The sequence below is a fragment of the Mesitornis unicolor genome, unplaced genomic scaffold, assembly GCF_000695765.1.
Source record: "Mesitornis unicolor isolate BGI_N332 unplaced genomic scaffold, ASM69576v1 scaffold3872, whole genome shotgun sequence".
Classification (NCBI taxonomy): Eukaryota; Metazoa; Chordata; class Aves; order Mesitornithiformes; family Mesitornithidae; genus Mesitornis; species Mesitornis unicolor.
Window position 1 is genome coordinate 8,244 of NW_010168309.1, and position 16,764 is coordinate 25,007.

The 16,764-nt window shown below is 36.8% G+C and overlaps 1 protein-coding gene across 1 annotated transcript in view; it reads left to right on the top strand.

Annotated features, from left to right (window-relative positions):
* Positions 1 to 3,082, top strand: part of KIAA1841 (KIAA1841 ortholog) — a gene marked incomplete at its 5' end in the record, with an annotated part of 10,561 nt that extends 7,479 nt beyond the window's left edge. The window contains 6 exons of the mRNA XM_010178952.1: positions 148 to 239; positions 354 to 382; positions 482 to 555; positions 1,593 to 1,681; positions 2,071 to 2,162; positions 3,046 to 3,082. Of these exons, the coding sequence (XP_010177254.1) occupies positions 148 to 239; positions 354 to 382; positions 482 to 555; positions 1,593 to 1,681; positions 2,071 to 2,162; positions 3,046 to 3,082 (413 nt within the window). The remainder of the gene's footprint in view (positions 1 to 147; positions 240 to 353; positions 383 to 481; positions 556 to 1,592; positions 1,682 to 2,070; positions 2,163 to 3,045) is intronic.
* Between the last annotated feature and the right edge of the window lie 13,682 nt (positions 3,083 to 16,764).

Sequence of the window (16,764 nt, forward strand, 5' to 3'; positions counted from 1 at the left end):
TCCTGCAACATTAATAAAGGGAAAATAGCCTGTTCATTTACTCTGTTTATAATGGAATAGAGGGGAAAAAACTCTTTTCTAGCTGTGTGTAGTTGAGAAATTCCAAGTATCTGTGATGGTATGAGTAGATATTTCTTTAATTAGCAGGGAGAAAGGAGAAATCAAAGAAATCCTACAAGCACCCAAAGAAAGTGATGTCTTCACCTAGTATTCAGAAAAAGGAGAAGCCAGCTGAAAAGGTAAAATCAGAGCTGTGAAACTAGCCTATCTGGTTGAGTTGAATAATGAGGAATTCTCTTAAGTTTTGGACTTGATCTTAAAACATACTTAATGTGTTTTTCTTTCGTTGATAGTCAAGTTCCCGAGATGCATCTCCATTCGTGTGAGTAATTTTCGAAATCCTTGTCCTCAATATTCTAGAATATCCCTTTTTTGCAAAATGTTACTGATAACATCATGTGCATCTTTCTTTTCTAACCAGTGTGAGTATGCAGCAGAATAAGTGGGATGCCTCCAGGTCACTAAGATTCAACCAAGATGCTCAAAGAGAAGATGGTCTGTTCTTGCATGAGTTTAGCTTTCATAAAGTTAATATTGTGCAGAGAAAGTTATTCTTTTATGTAAGAAATGACTAGTTTTCTTAAAATATAGCAACTTGGAAACCTTTAGATTTAATTTAATCTCAAATACAGCAATGGTTTTCTGGGTAGGTTTTTTTTATAGTTGCTCCTTGTTTGGAAGAGAACAGATTTCAACAAGGTTATTCATTAGTAATCAGCTGTATCCAAACCACACAGCAATCTCAGACTCTTCCAAACTGATACAGCTAGGAACTCCTCCTGAAAATCTTAGTTAAAAATTTGATTGGCATTTATTAGTAATTTCATGCATCCTACAGGAGAAAAATTGTTTGTGGTAGGAAAATGGAAAGAAAATCCACCATGTAAAACTACACTCTATGTGCAAGGCTACAATGTAAAAATTAAATGGGCAGTTTTGGGCCTACTGACTAGAAAGATATTGGAGAGGAGCTCCACGTTTAGCAGAGAAGAATTAAAAATGCATTATTATGTGTATGTTAGCATGGTTTATGTTCTTTATTTGGAATATCAACACACAACCTACAGAAATTATAATTGTGTCATTTGATGGATGCGTAAATATGTGAACAATTTTTCCTGCATCCCTGTGCCATTTGTTTTGTGTGTAGATAAACAGAGGTAAACATTCATTTCTATCTCTTTACCAGTCTTTCTGACTAAAAATATTCAGGATTATTTGTTTGTTCCACCTTTTTTAATTTCTTCTGAGGTTCTTGCGCATTTTTGCTATTTTGAAAACCTCTGCCTCAAAACATTCCCATAGATTTTGATCTCTGTGTAATGCCTCAGGCTGATTCTGGTATCTGCCAAGAATGCTGCTGAAGCTACGTTATGCATCAGGATCTAGCATCTTGGTTGTTCAAGATTTTTATATGAGCTGAAAAGAAAGCTACTTTTACAAACAGAAAATTACTTAAGTGTGCGTCTAATTCTTTGTATTCAGTAGCAAGGATAACATAAGTTTTAAACATTCTTTTTTATTTCTGACAGATCAGAGAAGAATGTCTGAGATTACAGGGCACTTAATAAAAATGAGACTAGGAGACCTTGATCGAGTCAAGTCAAAGGACAGCAAAGAAGTAAGATTTGTCTTGTCACAATGTAGTGTTTACAGAACTGAAGTCAGCATTGGTAACAAAAATATTGTTACATATGGAAATAACATCTATTCAATACTTACACTGAAGAGCTGAATTTTGTCAATCTTCATTTTGTTCCAAGTGTGATTTTTTTTAATTTTTTAATTATTTTTTTATTTTTTTTTTAGAAAATAGTTTAAAGTAATATTTAAAGTTCACTGCCTTTAAAAATAGAGCATGGAAAATATCACGGGTTTAAAAGGTTTCAATACTGGCTTGTGATAATGAAACAGAGTATACTGTAGGTTCTGCTCAATATTAGTGATTTTTATGAAAAGTCAGCGATTGAATTGGAATAATGTCAACTTGATTTTTTTTCTGCATTGCAGTATGCAGGAGGCATTTATTCTAGACTTGAAGCTCAGATAAAGGCTTCAGCGCAGATCAGTGCACGACAAAACAACGCTGAGAAGAATGTCAGGTAAGGTATTAAAATAAAAGGAAAAAGCAGAATGTGGGATGGGTAAGTTTTGTTTAAAGAAAAACATGCCTCATTTCAAACACTTGTTTGCATCAGCATCCCTTCCAGTAGGTTAACCATATATGATATGAAAGCTTAATTTGTCAAATTTAACTAGAGCTAAAAGAATGAAACTCTTCTTCCTGTGCTGGAAGAATAGCTTCTATGTTGACAGTTTGGCTGCTGCTCCGATATGATTTTCTATGAAATTATGGTTAGCTAAAAGAGAGTTAGTCAAGATTCTTTAGCCTATTCTTTGGTTTCCTTCCAAAAACAAAACCAAAATACCCCACACACCAAAGACCCAGATCCCTGCTTATTGGTTGTCTATGCCTTAAATGGATAAAACATAAATGAACTGAGAAGCTGGCACAGCGTGTACAGTTGAAGAGCCTAGAACTGGTCATACTTTGGCCAGCCAGTGAGCCTCTTGAGCTGAAGCTTGTAGTGGAGTTGCTGACAGACTTTTAAGGGATGGGCTGGAACCTTCAAATATGTTGTCAGAGGAATTTCTCACAGGTCTTATTTCTTTCAAAAAAATGCATGTGACTTTCTTTCTGTAGAATTAGTGATATCAAAAGAAGATACTTGACATCACAGTTCTTTTAGCTGTGTAACTTTGTACGAATATGTAGTTTGTAGGTGTGGGCATCTTGGCAGAAAGGCAATTTCTCAATAATAAATTTTGAGTGTGGTTTTTTTTTTCTTTCCTTTCCTCCCCTCAGAAGACATTTCAACTTGAATGTAATTTCAAACAAATACTATACTAGAGAGCTAACTGGACAATAACTTAAAATTCTAGCAGTAGCAATGTATATTTGTTTCTTGTGTGTTCTTACTCCAGGTCAAAATCCCGTTTTGGTCAAGGCCGTCCAACATAGGGACTCCTGAAAAAAAAAAACTTTAGCCAGAATACATTACTGCTTCCCGAAACTGTACTGCACTCTGACGTGTGGAGAACGCACATCTCTGAAAGCTTTCCAGTGACTTATTTATTACTTTAAGCCTTGTAAATTATTTTGTGTGATTAATGAATGCAAATCCAACAAGGTCTGTACTTATTTTAATTGTAAATATACTGTTTCTTAAATTAAAATGTAATTGCTTTTTTAGGCTATTGTGTTAAGTAGAATAGAGAATATTTTATAAATCTCCATAGTTAAATTATAGACTAACTTTACTTATGAGGAAGACATAAATATGCCTTTTAGTATGCTAGAAATACTGAAAAGGAAAAAGCAAGACTACTGAATTCTGCAGCAGCATTAACACAAATCACCTTGTGTATTTATATTGTGTAGTATTTGATGGTATATTTTAGGTCAGTCCTCTGGGGATTTGCATTTAAAGCCTGTGACAATACCTGTGACTTAGATTAGTTTAAGCAAAATTTTAGTGCAGTTCTGAGGCTTCCTTCTGTGTATCACACAACTCCCATTCATGTGAAGGTGGGTAGCAGGTAGAGACTAGACCTCCAAGATTACAGAAATGCCATGATGATGCAGTATTGCGTCTTGCACATGAAATGCTTGCTTTATTGTATGTGAAATTAATACTCATTCCCATTCCATATCTGATTTCTTTTGCACAGTACAGTGTTTTGTTTCCTTCTAATATCCAGACCTTAGGATGCGAAGCAGTTCTATCTCTTAATGATGCTATGACACTAAATTTCCAAGCAGATATGCTATTAATTCTGCATCTTTCAATGGAGGTGTACCATTACGGAGATCTGTGCATGTAGATCTTTTGGGTCTAGTTACTTTCTAAAACCTGCCTGAATAATACTGTTTAGAAGTCAGATGCACTTTCAAGTTCTGTATTTGGAGCAATAGAATACAAGTATGTCTACATGTAAAATCCAGGGCTACCAAAATGAAATAACCTGCCTAGAAAATAGGTCACATATTAGCAAAGAAAATGGCAATAATGACTATAATAATGGCTGAATTCAAGTAAACACATTCTGACTTTTTGAAACAGGTAGAAAGAGCGCTCAGGGAAAGCTTATTCCAAGCTGCAGCTCTACAATAATTTGTGAGTTTGTAATTAAGTCAGCAAGATCCTGGGTGGGAGGGTGGGGTGGGGTAAGGAGAGGAGGGAGATCATTGTTTAAATGCACTCTTGTCTCCATTCAGGCTTTTCTTGTTTGTTGTGTTTCTTGAGGATTTTCAGTAGGCCATAGAAGACTAGGATAGCAATACTTGAAGACACAGCTTTCAAGGTGGAAGATTTTTATTGAAACAGTAAAAAATGAATGTTGTTTATTGTGTGTTTCATCTAATGCTGCAGCAAATTTGGAGCAAAATTAAACCAACAGGCAAAACTCTGGATTTCAGTCGCTTTGATTTTGGGCAGGAGTTGTACATTTGCAGGAGTGCTTTAATCTGTATCAAATACATAAGGCTTAATTAATGCCTCAGGCCTGTTTGCAAGTAGGAATACAGTATTAAGGACTTACAGTAAACACTGGGAAAATGATTGTTGTTTGTTGAAAGACAAAGTATTATAAAATCCGCTGGGTATGAAAATGCAGTAGAAGAAGTGTTTTGCTACAATTTTGTGACTTCTGATAGAGGTTTGTTCCAAATTCCCATGGTAAACTTCGTTATGAAAGTTGCAGGCTGTGTGTATTTGTGTTCAGTTTTCATAGAACTACTGACTAGATGAGAAGAGAAAATGCTGCTGGTTTTGTTCTGTGGGAAAGTGCCAGTTCTATGTGCCAGTATTGTTTTGTTCAGAAATATTTTTGAGCATTTAAAAATAACGTACAAGATGTGCAGTTTATCTTTTTTTCCCCTTGCCAACCACCTTGAATTTTTTCGTATTAATTTTGAAAATTTTGTCTTGTTTTAATGGAAATAAATGTTATTGATTTAAGAAGTGTCTGAGTTTTTTATAGATGCTAGTAAGAAATAAGTAAGTGGATAAATGTTGTTTGATGGTCTCAGTCATGCATGTGTATCTGTGATTAAATTGCAGCATGGTGGTACATGCTTTTTATCTGTCAAGACCAAGATATGGTTGAATGCAGAGCTACTCCAAATCTATGAGAATTTAAAAAAAAAACCAACTATCTGCATTGAGTTTTGAAGCTGGATTAAAAGTTCACAAGCGAGCTGCCCTACAAATGACCTAAGTATGCAAAATGTCAGGCTAAACTATGTTAAAAACGCATTTAACTTTGCCTTCCACTGCTACAGTGTTGATCATGCCATTTAAACAGTTAAATCTATGTTAAACCTATGAATAAGATTAGTTTCCACGATTGTTTCTAGAAATTGCTGTATAGGTGTCCTGTCTATGTGCAGTTGGTATACTGGGTGTACGTCCTACTGCCATCTGTGTGTTTAAACTCACTCGCTGCACTGTGGAGCTGTGTCTGTTTGCTTGATGTCCAGAAGTCTTGGAGAAAGGGACAGAATTTAAATTCATACACAGTAATGACTCCAAGAGAAAAAGATGACGTGCTAGGAGAAATGTGGATATATGGTTGCCCCAGTCTGTAAACATAGAACTATGAATAACATGGGCATATTTGATGTGACTGAGGGACAATTCTCTTTGCCGGAAGGGAATCAGTTTTTTTAAAAACATAGTTTCCTGTTCTTCTTGAATATATGGACAATACTGAATTGTGTTGGGAAACTGCTCCAGTGCATCAGATGCTTGCTTGAGCCATTATGTGAAGGTCCTTGCTTCTCTTGAGGCACCTCCCTCTCCTCCTCAGGCAAATGTAAAATCTTAAGTTGTTACTGACGTCTAGGAGAGAAGCAGATACAGACAAATACTGAAGACATTCCTCCTGCAGTTGTTCTTGGTGAAATCTTGTGTCAACTGTACTACTGTGTTCTGAGTTTGTTTTCTATTTCCTAAAAATTGGAAAGTATAGAAAACTGCACTCGAATTTATCTTACTGCAGGAATGGTATACTGCAGGACTGCAGTCTCCTCTTGGCTATATCTATAAATAAAACCCACCAAAGGCTTTTCCAGGCTTGAGCCAAGTGACAGCACAGAATGGCTGTGTCTCTGAGGTTACTGTCTCATCCTGTTGTGATTTAGGGCTGGGCTGGCCACTAAATGCTGGGCAGATGCTCTCTTTTAACCCCTTTCCTATCCCCAGAAGGGGAAGAAAAAGAGAATAAGGGAGAGAGAAAAGAAAACTAACAGATTTAATGAAACAATACTACTAATACTACAGGATAATAATGTAAATAGGAAAATAATGAAATATAAACAAATATATACAAAATTAATATCGAATCCTCCCCCTACCCCCAGTAACAATTATGTCACCAGAGGCTCTGTGGAGCAGTGCATTGGAGAAGCCCCAGTCCGGACCCAGCAGCAGGTGGCAGCAGTATTCAGGAGCTGGCAGATGAACTAGCAGGGTTCTGCATGGACTTCAGCCATCCCAGAAGAAGGGAAAGAAGAGCTTGACCCTTGTGGTCCCTCAGCTTTATACTGAGTATGATGTATGTGGGATGGAATACCTTATTGTTCAGGTTTGAGTCATCTGTCCTCTCCGCTCCTCCCCACGGGTGCAACACCTCATTTACGACACCCCATGTGTGCCACCCATGATGTGGCAGTGGCCTTGGTCTCCATAGGCACAAGAATAAGCAACAACTATATTTACGTACCGTACCTAATAGGAAGTATAAACACCAAGCACTATCACTTGTAGAAATTAACATGGTCTGGAAAAATATGCTGTTAGTTTCAGAAAGTACAGTCACTTAGAAGAGACTTAACTGAAAAGTAAAATCACTAACTAGAAAATTAGTTCTGTTTAGCTCAGACTGGAATACCTGTCTTTGAGCACCATGATGGTGGAGGTTGATGGAACCACCAGCCAGTCTGAAGGCTACGCTATTGACACAAAGTTGCACAGGACTGCACAAGCTCCTCTACTTTGGGAATCCCTTCAGATACTAATTTGACAGATGTTGCTGCTGCTGTTGAAAGTGGGCACTGTCCTCAGTTTGTGGGAATCTGCAGTCTCACACAGTCCTGAGTAGATGCCAGCACATAAATATTTCCAGTGGTCAAGAGGGTTGGTTGCTAGAAGAACTTTTTGGTACAAATATCAGCTTATGTAGCCTCTGGCTTGGCTGTGATAGCACAAAGGTATGTGATACTCTTCAGTGAACAAGATCAGGAAACATCTCTTCCTTTTTCTCCTTCCCAGGAGATATTTTGTGCTTTGTAACATAACCTTGCGAAGGCCTAGACATCATGGATACAGGGAACAATCAGGCAGGAGAGGAAAAATAACTGCCTGAGGTTCGGGTCTAGTAATAATGCCATTGAATGCATAATCATGGCTGGATGTGGCCTTTGTGCAAAAAAGATGATGTCTGTGATTGAACTGCTTTTAATATTTTCAATCACTTCTGCTTAAATTGCTCCCACATTTCCATTTCAATTATTTAAGGCTAGGAAAGCCCAATTATAATTTTATTTTTAGTTATTACATGCAATTTTATTATGTTTTGTACTTTCATTCAAACTATAGTAATGACTTTAGTATCCATGGTGATAAAACATGCTAGCACAAACATGAGAAGACCTTGGTCTGGCAGCAGTCTCCTTACTGCGTAATCAGTTGCTCCTTTGAATTAAAGGTATATTTCCCTCCAAATGGTTGAAACAAACTGCATGATTAGCTGTATCCTTTGTAGACTCCAAAAGTTCTCTGCAAACTTTAGTGTCCTTTTTTTTTTCTTTTGAAGGAAACTTCATTGAAGTAAAACATTTTAACTGCCTGCTAAAGCTATTTTCAATGTATACCATCTGAAAATACTAGGCACACTCCAGAGGCATCTGCTTTCATCGCATCAAGTAGTAACTACTATCTTTGCAACAGGGAATCTGTACTTACTCCTTGTGGAACAGTCAGGAGAAGGTACTCTGCCGTTGTTATGAGATCAAAAGGGGCAATGTAGTTACCATTTTTACATCCCTTTGCCTTTTGACACCTCATTTAGTTTTCTCACCTCTGGAATACGAAGGTTTCTCTCATTTTGGTCAGGACATCTTGCTAATTTATTTATTCTCATCTCTATGTTGAACATAAAAATAAAAATAGACTCTGTTATTTGTGCTGTAACACAAAAAGTGCTATTTCCTTGTTGGTTTATTGCCCAAAAGGGACTTTGATCTCAGAAGCTGAAAATGATAAGCATGTTATGTAATTTGAGAATTGCTCTCAAAGGCTTATCCCAGTCTTGCCTTATTCTTACTGAAGCATTTGTGAAGACAACAACTAATTTATGATATGGCAAATGATTCTTTATAAATATAGTATATGAGAAATGACCATCTGTTTTTTGCCTTCAGTAGAATATTTTTTTCTACAGTGCTCATGGCGCTTTCTAGATCTCTGGTTTTTGCTTTGTTCGGTTGCGTTACTTTCATCTCTCTCGATGCACAGAGTAAGTAGTGTTATTTTTATAAATGCTTGTGAGTCTGTTCCTGCTTTTATAAAAAGCAAACAAAATTTAATTTATAAAATTATTATAAATCACAATCCTAGAAGTTTAAAATACATTGATCTGCTGACTGATAACAAAACTACATCTAAACAAGCAATCTTCTCAATGCCCATGGAAGTGGTCTGTGGCCTTTCAAGGACTCAGTGATCACAAGTTGAAAACTACTGGTCTTGTGAATACAGTGGGATTTTACAAGTTCTCTTTGAACTTTTTCAAATTTGGTTATTTCACAACTTCAGCAGACATTAAATAAAATACCTAGGCTGAAGCTGAGTCTAATGATGTATAGTTCTGGAGTTGGGATCTGTTGAATTCCTTGCTGCTGTTATTCTGCTAAATTAGATTGAAGTAGTTACCATTTTTGCATCTGGTATTTGTTATAGTGGTAAGGACTCCATTAAAAGTTCTCTTTGGTGTATTGAGGAGGCGGCTTCCAGAAAGTGAAAACTGTGCCACCCGTTAGCTGAATCTGGGAGTAGAAACAGTGTCTGCATGCCTAAACTTGAGGTCTTAATATAATTTCAGTCCATCAGCCTTCTTAGAGAATCTTCACAACTGTGAAAATGCTCAAGTGTCTTTCCTTTGCATCTGATGGCTCCAAAGAAACACTGGGAATGCCTGAGGGAAATCTTTTCTTTGTGAAAAAAAGCAAGCAGATTTTTTATTTAATTATTTTATTTCCTCTATTCATCTGTGATGTAACATTCCAACCACTTCCAAGCTTCCTGGTTTTTGATCTTTTTCAGTAGTCCAAAGCCCTGCTTTCCAAAGTAGGCTTTTGAATGCTTGGAGATGGAGGCAGTGAATTAGACCCACAACCAGCTGCTGCTGACTGTGGAAGTATTCTCTAGAGTTTGTTCAGTTACTTGTGTAGAAATCTGTCAACTGCTCACTTAAAAAGGAGATCCTACAAGTAGACACCTGCCTAGGAGGCAAAAATAGCTCACTACTTCTTTTATTAACTTTCACTTTGAGTATATGGTAAGGACGGCAAGAAGAAGAGTGGGGACACTCTCAGCATTGATCCAAACCAACGTAAGACGACAAAAGTTGCCCAGGAATCCATAAGGGCATAGATTTGCACTATGGCAGCTTTGCTGAGTAATTCTAGTCAGGGAAGGAGGGAAAAATCTGGTGGATTTCTGTGTGTAGTTTGCAAATCTATAAAAATGTATGTCACTTCTTATAACACACAGAAAATGTAGAGAGAGGTCACTGAGGTACAAACCACTTACGAAAGCCACTTCTCAGGAAAAAAGACTATACTTCAAAAGTGCCAACTTCTATAAAAGCTTAAGGAGAGTAAGTTTCAGGTAAATCTGTCAATGTGCCTTTACCCTGAGCTCTTGGATTCTTGCTAACATTTCAGTGATGAACAGCTTTTTCTTGGGAGCAGAAAACGTTTGCAAGGGCAGGGTACAAAAGTAGTTTTGGTTATGATTTCCACAATTGTTTCAGCAGGTAATTAACAAACAGTGATTCATTACTGTCAGGCAATAAAGCCCAAGTTTCATTCTGGTCAGGGTACAAAGGAAGGACAATTCTGTAGCTAGTCATTTTCACACAGTTTTTGATAGCTGCTTTTGAAGCTATGAAGTCCTTCATAAACCTGTGTTTACTTAATCCATGCAATGTTGTATTGTTTTAAACCCTGAAAATTATGTCAAGGTGCCAGCATCATAAAAGTTTTTCAGCTTAATTTGAACGAGTTCATGCATCAGGTTTTACATAGCAAAAGCTTTTTTACCTTGTACTATTTCTGGAAATAGTTCCTCTGTGTCATTTGTACATGACTTTTCCTTTTCTTTTTAGAAACCACAAGTATAAATTGTGACATAACACCCAACCCACTCGAGCTGTCAGGCTTTTTTGATGAATATACAGGTAAAACCATGACTCAATCCTAGAATTGTCTGATTTGCTCCCTAATCTGCATAGTACTTTAATGCTTCACATATTCAGTGTATTTTATAATGAATGTGCATTATTAATTGACTCACAATAGACTTCATGGCTGGATGCAGCAGCTGCCTATGTGGCATACTGCTTAGTAGAATAAAGGAAAATAAAAACCAAAATTCCCTGATCCACAGATCCCACTGTCTGAAAAGACAGAACAGGCAAAGGGAAAGTAAACAGGTACAGAAAATCTGATGTTTACAGGTCACCTTGTCCACTCAGCCCACAAGAGCTGATCTCTTCCTGTCCTCCTACGTCAGAAGGAACCACTGCTACTGCAGCCCTGCTCTGAAGCAGAGCAGAGCTCCAGAAGCAGACTGGAGCCTCTCTGAAAGCCTATTCTTTTGTTTAGTGGGGGCAGTAGGGAGAGCAGATGGGCTGCAGAGGAACAAACAGGCTTGCAGTACAGGGAATTACAGGATCAATGCTAGGCACTCAATGTATTTCCATTTTCTATTCTAGTTTTCTTTGTTAGTTTAGCACACTGTATTATCCTGATGATTACTTAGTTTGTACAACCTGACAGGGTTAACATTAATTTATCCCCACATTTTCTATGCTTCTTTAGCCTGGCTTGCAAAATGTGACTGTGCCTTGGAAATAAAATCCCACGCTGGAGAATGTACAGTGACTGGAAGAGAGCACAGTGCAGAAGAGGAGTAGACAGTACTCTCTATTTACATTGCAAATACAGTACAAGGGATAACTCCATCCTCCTGTCCTCCCACCACTAATCAGATAGGTTACTGTTGTTAGTTGAAGGGTAGGGCTCTCATCTGTGACTATGCCATCTGTCAGAAGCAGCCCTGCAGTCAGGATTTGGCTTGCTGAACTGGTATACAGTGATCTCACAAGGCAAAGCCTAGGTTGTGGCCTTCAGAATATGTGGCCACCCTTAGGATCTTACAGAAGCATGCACCAGGCCCATGCTGACTGTCCACAGGAAATCGTTATTGCTTCTGGCCTTCAGCAAGATACAGAAAACAGATATGATACAGAGCAGTGGGTTTTTTCAGCCATCCTTGTAACATTCGTTGAAAGCTGTAAGGGTGTGTCTGATTCTTGCATGGAGATAGACAGGAAAAGAATCACCTTTCACCCTGATTGCTCTTTATTTAATTTTTAAGCAACTAGCATAAAGTCTGGCCCTTTGAGTGCATCATATATATGAGTGTACCTGCTGACGTATCTGTGATGAATAAACAAGAGGGACAACCAGCTTCAATTTTTCCAAGCACTTCCTTTTTGTGGGGCTCTCTCTGCTGGACAGAATACTATTTCCTAAGCAACTGCTTGATATTTCTTGTCTGAATATATCCAGCTCTGGATGAAGGATTAGACAGTATATCATCAGGCAAAGATAGTTTGTTTGGGGTTTTGTTTGTTTGTTTGTTTGTTTGTTTTCCTAAAACATTTTCTTCTAGCAGCTTGAAGACTACACACTAAATAGTGCGATACTGCACAGCCCCTGGGGGACAACCCAGTAGTTCCGTGCTTGCTGCCATCTGGCTGTTTGTAGAAAATAACGTTCAAATTGATCCAAAGGTTGCACTGTTTTTGTGTTTTGGTGTTCTGTAAGTATGGGAGCAGATTAAAGGAGGGACCACACAGTTGCCATTCTGTGCCAAAATCAAAATTTTAACAACTACAAGCCTGAATCCAGATTCACACTGGATTCTACCTGCTTTATAGATTCAACTAAGAGATACGAAATGCCCTTGTGTTTGAAAAAAACTGAATCTCCTCCCTTGCAGCCCAAAACCAACCTCTCGCTGATATTAATTACATTTCCTGACTTTGATTACATTTTCACACTAAATGTGAAAAAGGTTTTACAGCATAAAGCTATTTCCAGCAAATGGTGGAAATTTAGGTGTAAATTATGCCAAGCATTTTAATTCTGGACATATTTTTACAGAGTGTGAATATATTGGAAAAATGGTTTTGTGTGGTTTTAAAAACCCATCGATACACTTGTGCACAGTACTTAGGGGGACTCTAACAGATCTCACCATTTAGCTCGAAATGCCAAAAAAATATAAAACATAGCCAAAAGATAACCAGCAATCTAGTTGTCAATACATGTGAAATGAACCCATGGATTTATTTTCCAGAAAGCAATCTAATTTATTACACTTTCTCTTACAGGTGATATAGAATGGATTACAAATATCCCATCCAATGTCAATTTACATTTAAAAGAATATTTGTTCCCTGAACATTTACCATATGTGGAGCTAGTATATCATTCTGGATCTAATAATGCAACAGTGAGGACTCATAAGCCACTGGATGTTGACTCTATTGAGGTAGTCTTTTCACTGCATGTAAACCTAGATATAAAGGTTTTCTTGACAGGTGAAAAAAAAAGAGTAGCACTAAGACATACATTTTAATTGTTTGCTCTTTCAGGATACAGGTTGGTATTCCAGAAAAGTGACTCAACAAAAAGAGCAGCATAGACTTCAGTATCTACCTCTCCATCTACATTAAATGTCTTCAGTTTCCTATAACTGTAAACTTATCCGAGATCTGACAGGTTCTTTCCTAATCATGTACTGTCACTTGCAATGAAAGTTGTCAATACACAGTTATGATAGGTGTCACTGTTCTTAAAACTTATCTCTTAGTAATATGAATTATTTAATCAAAGTGAGATTGATCAGATATAATTTGGTAGAAGGCAATCCTTAATCATATGAATATTTATATAGGTGCTTAACTTCACACATGAATAAATCCATTGGTCTCTGTTGGCTGATGCACAAAAGGGTAAGTCCTTCTTCCTAGGCCATTCTTGCTCTGCAGGACTACCAGGAATCTATAAAGCAATATTAATGTTTTTGTTGGCCGAAGTTGCCTCTGAATATGAAAATGGTGTAGTTCTGCAGAGTAAGAGGAGGCTACTTTTTTTACAAGTGCAATTTCAGAGTAGCACTGTATTTGACAGAATTGAACCATATGTATTTTTAAAACCACTATTACAATTAAGACTTCTAATTGATGAAAATGTATTTACAACTTTTACATTCGCATTCCTCATTTGGATGCTTTCCAGATGACTTAAAACTCTTTCTGTGCTTCTTACCTGTGTTTTCCCATTCTCTGTCAATTCTCTACTGGGGGAAGCAGTCAAGTGCATGGATGGTGGGATCTGGGGGGGTGGATACCAGCAGTAGATGAATAGCAGCCAAATAAACTTCACAATTAATAATCTCTAATGACTTTGCTAAATATTATAAGCAGTGTGTTTTGGTACAACATATTGAAATTACAAAAATAGCTGAAGTACACTCTTCTAATTGTATCAGATGAACAATTCACTGTCAACTCAGCATGGCATACCTGAGGATTTTGGTACTAGAAATTGTTTTGTATAGTTTTCACATAAACATTCTTTGACAATCATATTAGGATTTCATAGATAACATTATTTAGTTACTTCTTTGTTAATTTTTAGAGTGACCATATCTTTTATGCTGTTGTTTGCCAAAGGATTGGAACGGTAAGTAAAAGGCATATTTTATCAACTCTATTTTTTGTTGAAGTTGAATGCAAATTATTATTTTCTGAAATAGTATTTCACTCAAAGTTATGATACAGGGAGTTAAGAGCACCTTGTAGAAGATTTATTTGTTTAAATGTGTCAATTGGAATGTTTTGTTCACAGAAAACCTAAGGTAAATTAAATAAAAAGTTAATTTTAAAATATATTCATAAACTTTTTACTTTGTTATTAGAAATGGTAGTCTGTCATTACAGTTTTTAGAACTGAAGGGGTGTCTTTCTGAAGATTTCATATTACATGATGAAATTAAAAGTTAGCAAGATGCTGCTACCTCATTGCTGCCATTTCTAATGTGTCTTTTGCTTTCATTGTGAAGACTTACGAGATAGAGAATGTACGGGACTTGGCCTTAGAAGACTTAAATGACAATTCTCCTCAATTTCTACAAACTCACTATAGCACTTCAGTATCAGAGGTGGGTTATGGCAAATGTTAATATTTTTCCATGTGACATTTTAAAATTACCTTCTGGGGCCAAAATGTATGAGGTTTTAGTTTTCTACACCTTCCCATAGGTGTGGAAAAGAATGGCTGGGCTGCAGGTACAGCTGAAGGCATGGGGTAAAGAAGGAACATTTGGCTATCAGACCTAAAATGGAAATTGGAAGTGATTTGCATATGTTAAGCAGATGACACAGGTTTCCTGCCCGAAGTTAGGAGGGGTACTGAAAGGGGCTTATCAATGAGCATTTGATGATCTTTATTTCCTCTAGGTATCTGCAATAAATTTCACAGTTATAAAAGTGGAAGCTGTGGATAAAGATTTTTCACCTTGGTTTAGCGTCATTACTTACAGCCTTTGGGTGAGTGCCCTTTGTTCATCAGAGACCATGAATGCCAGTCTACGTTTCATCCAAATATAGCCTGGAGCCTGATCTGAGTATGCTGTCTTGCACTCTGTGGTTATATTACAAATCTGCAAAAGACTAGCATCAGAAAGACCATTCAAAATTAAAACTTATACCACAGTATAAGTTCGTATTTGTTTTGCTTTTGATTGCCAGTCCTGCTGAGGTGTATATGGAATAGTGAAATAAGAATATTTCAGCTAACTTTAGATATCTGCAGTAGAGACCTTCATGTCTGAGCTTGATGTCTCTGTTCCTCTTATAGCTGGTGAAGGGAAGCTGATGTCATTCATCTGACCTGCTTTAGTTATTGATCACAGGATGATATAAATCTGATAGAAAGTCTAATGGCACTGATGGGAGAGGCAATAGAATGTGTTGAAGAGGATCAGCATTTTCCTTTCCAGTGGTGGTGTTCAAGAGATTCCTGGTCCTTTATGAAGAATAGTACAATAATAAAGGGGTCAATAAAAAGGAAAATATATTTATTTGTTTTTCACGTAAAATATGTGATTTATTCATTTAATAGGGTCCAAACGCTGATTACTTTTATATAAAGGAAGGAGATGGAAACATCATGGTGAATAAAACATTGGATTACAACAAGATCAATCTTTTCAACTTAACAGTCCAAGCAAAGGTATGATATAAATTGAAAGAAAAATAAGAATCACAATAGAACTACCATGATAATTCCTTTGTTATACCTTCCCATTTTCTACAAATTTACAGCTTAGGGAGTTCCCACGTGAAAAGTTTTGTCTGCATCTTGGGTTATACTGCAGATGAAGTAGCATATTCTTAATATTTGAGCCATTTTTAAAGTCTTTCTTCAAATACCAGCCCAAGTTTATTTCTGTATTTCTTTAAGTATGTATATTGTACATATTTATTCTCCACTGCTCTTAAATATATTCATCTATTCATTCCAGCAGATCTACCCTATTTTTGCTGCACCTTGCCACCTGAAGTCTTTTCTGTGTGTTTTTTGAGATTTGAATATATATATTTGCCTTCACTTCCTTTTAGAACTAAAAAAAAAGTAATTTTGCCACATTTATTGTGATATCTTGCAAATAGTACAGCTGCAGCAAATGTACTGTTACTACATTCTACATGCTACTGTGTAACACCTGCCTGATATAGAATTAGTAACTAAGAACAATCACCTTTTGATAGTATTATTCCTAGAGCTGAATTTGCAGAAATAGAAAAGTCTGACAGGGTAAGATTTCTCAGGTTAAAAATGTTTAGACACTACAAAGTACGTATAATAATATTCTATTGTATTTTCCACTGAGAAATGGCTTTTTCATTACAATATTTTTTTTTTCCTTCTCTGGGGATGTAGGAAAAATTTGGAAACAACAGTGATACTGCATCATTACTAATTAATGTACAAGATTATGATACATTCAACCCCTATTTCAACCAATCAGTGTACAACGGAAAAATCAGTGAAAACCAGGTAAAAACTTTTCACTGAAAGCTGCAAATATAAATAGGTTATTCCTGTCCACAGTGCTTTTCTTTCAAGGATTCTTCATCACTGAGCAGCTGAGGATGGAGGGCTGCCTTGGTCTGTGCTAACTGGTGAGTCGTAGGGTAAAAAAAAAAAAACTGTAGACCTCCAAGTATCAGGTAAAAGGCCCCGTATTACACAAAGCATAAAAGTTTCTGCTACAGAAA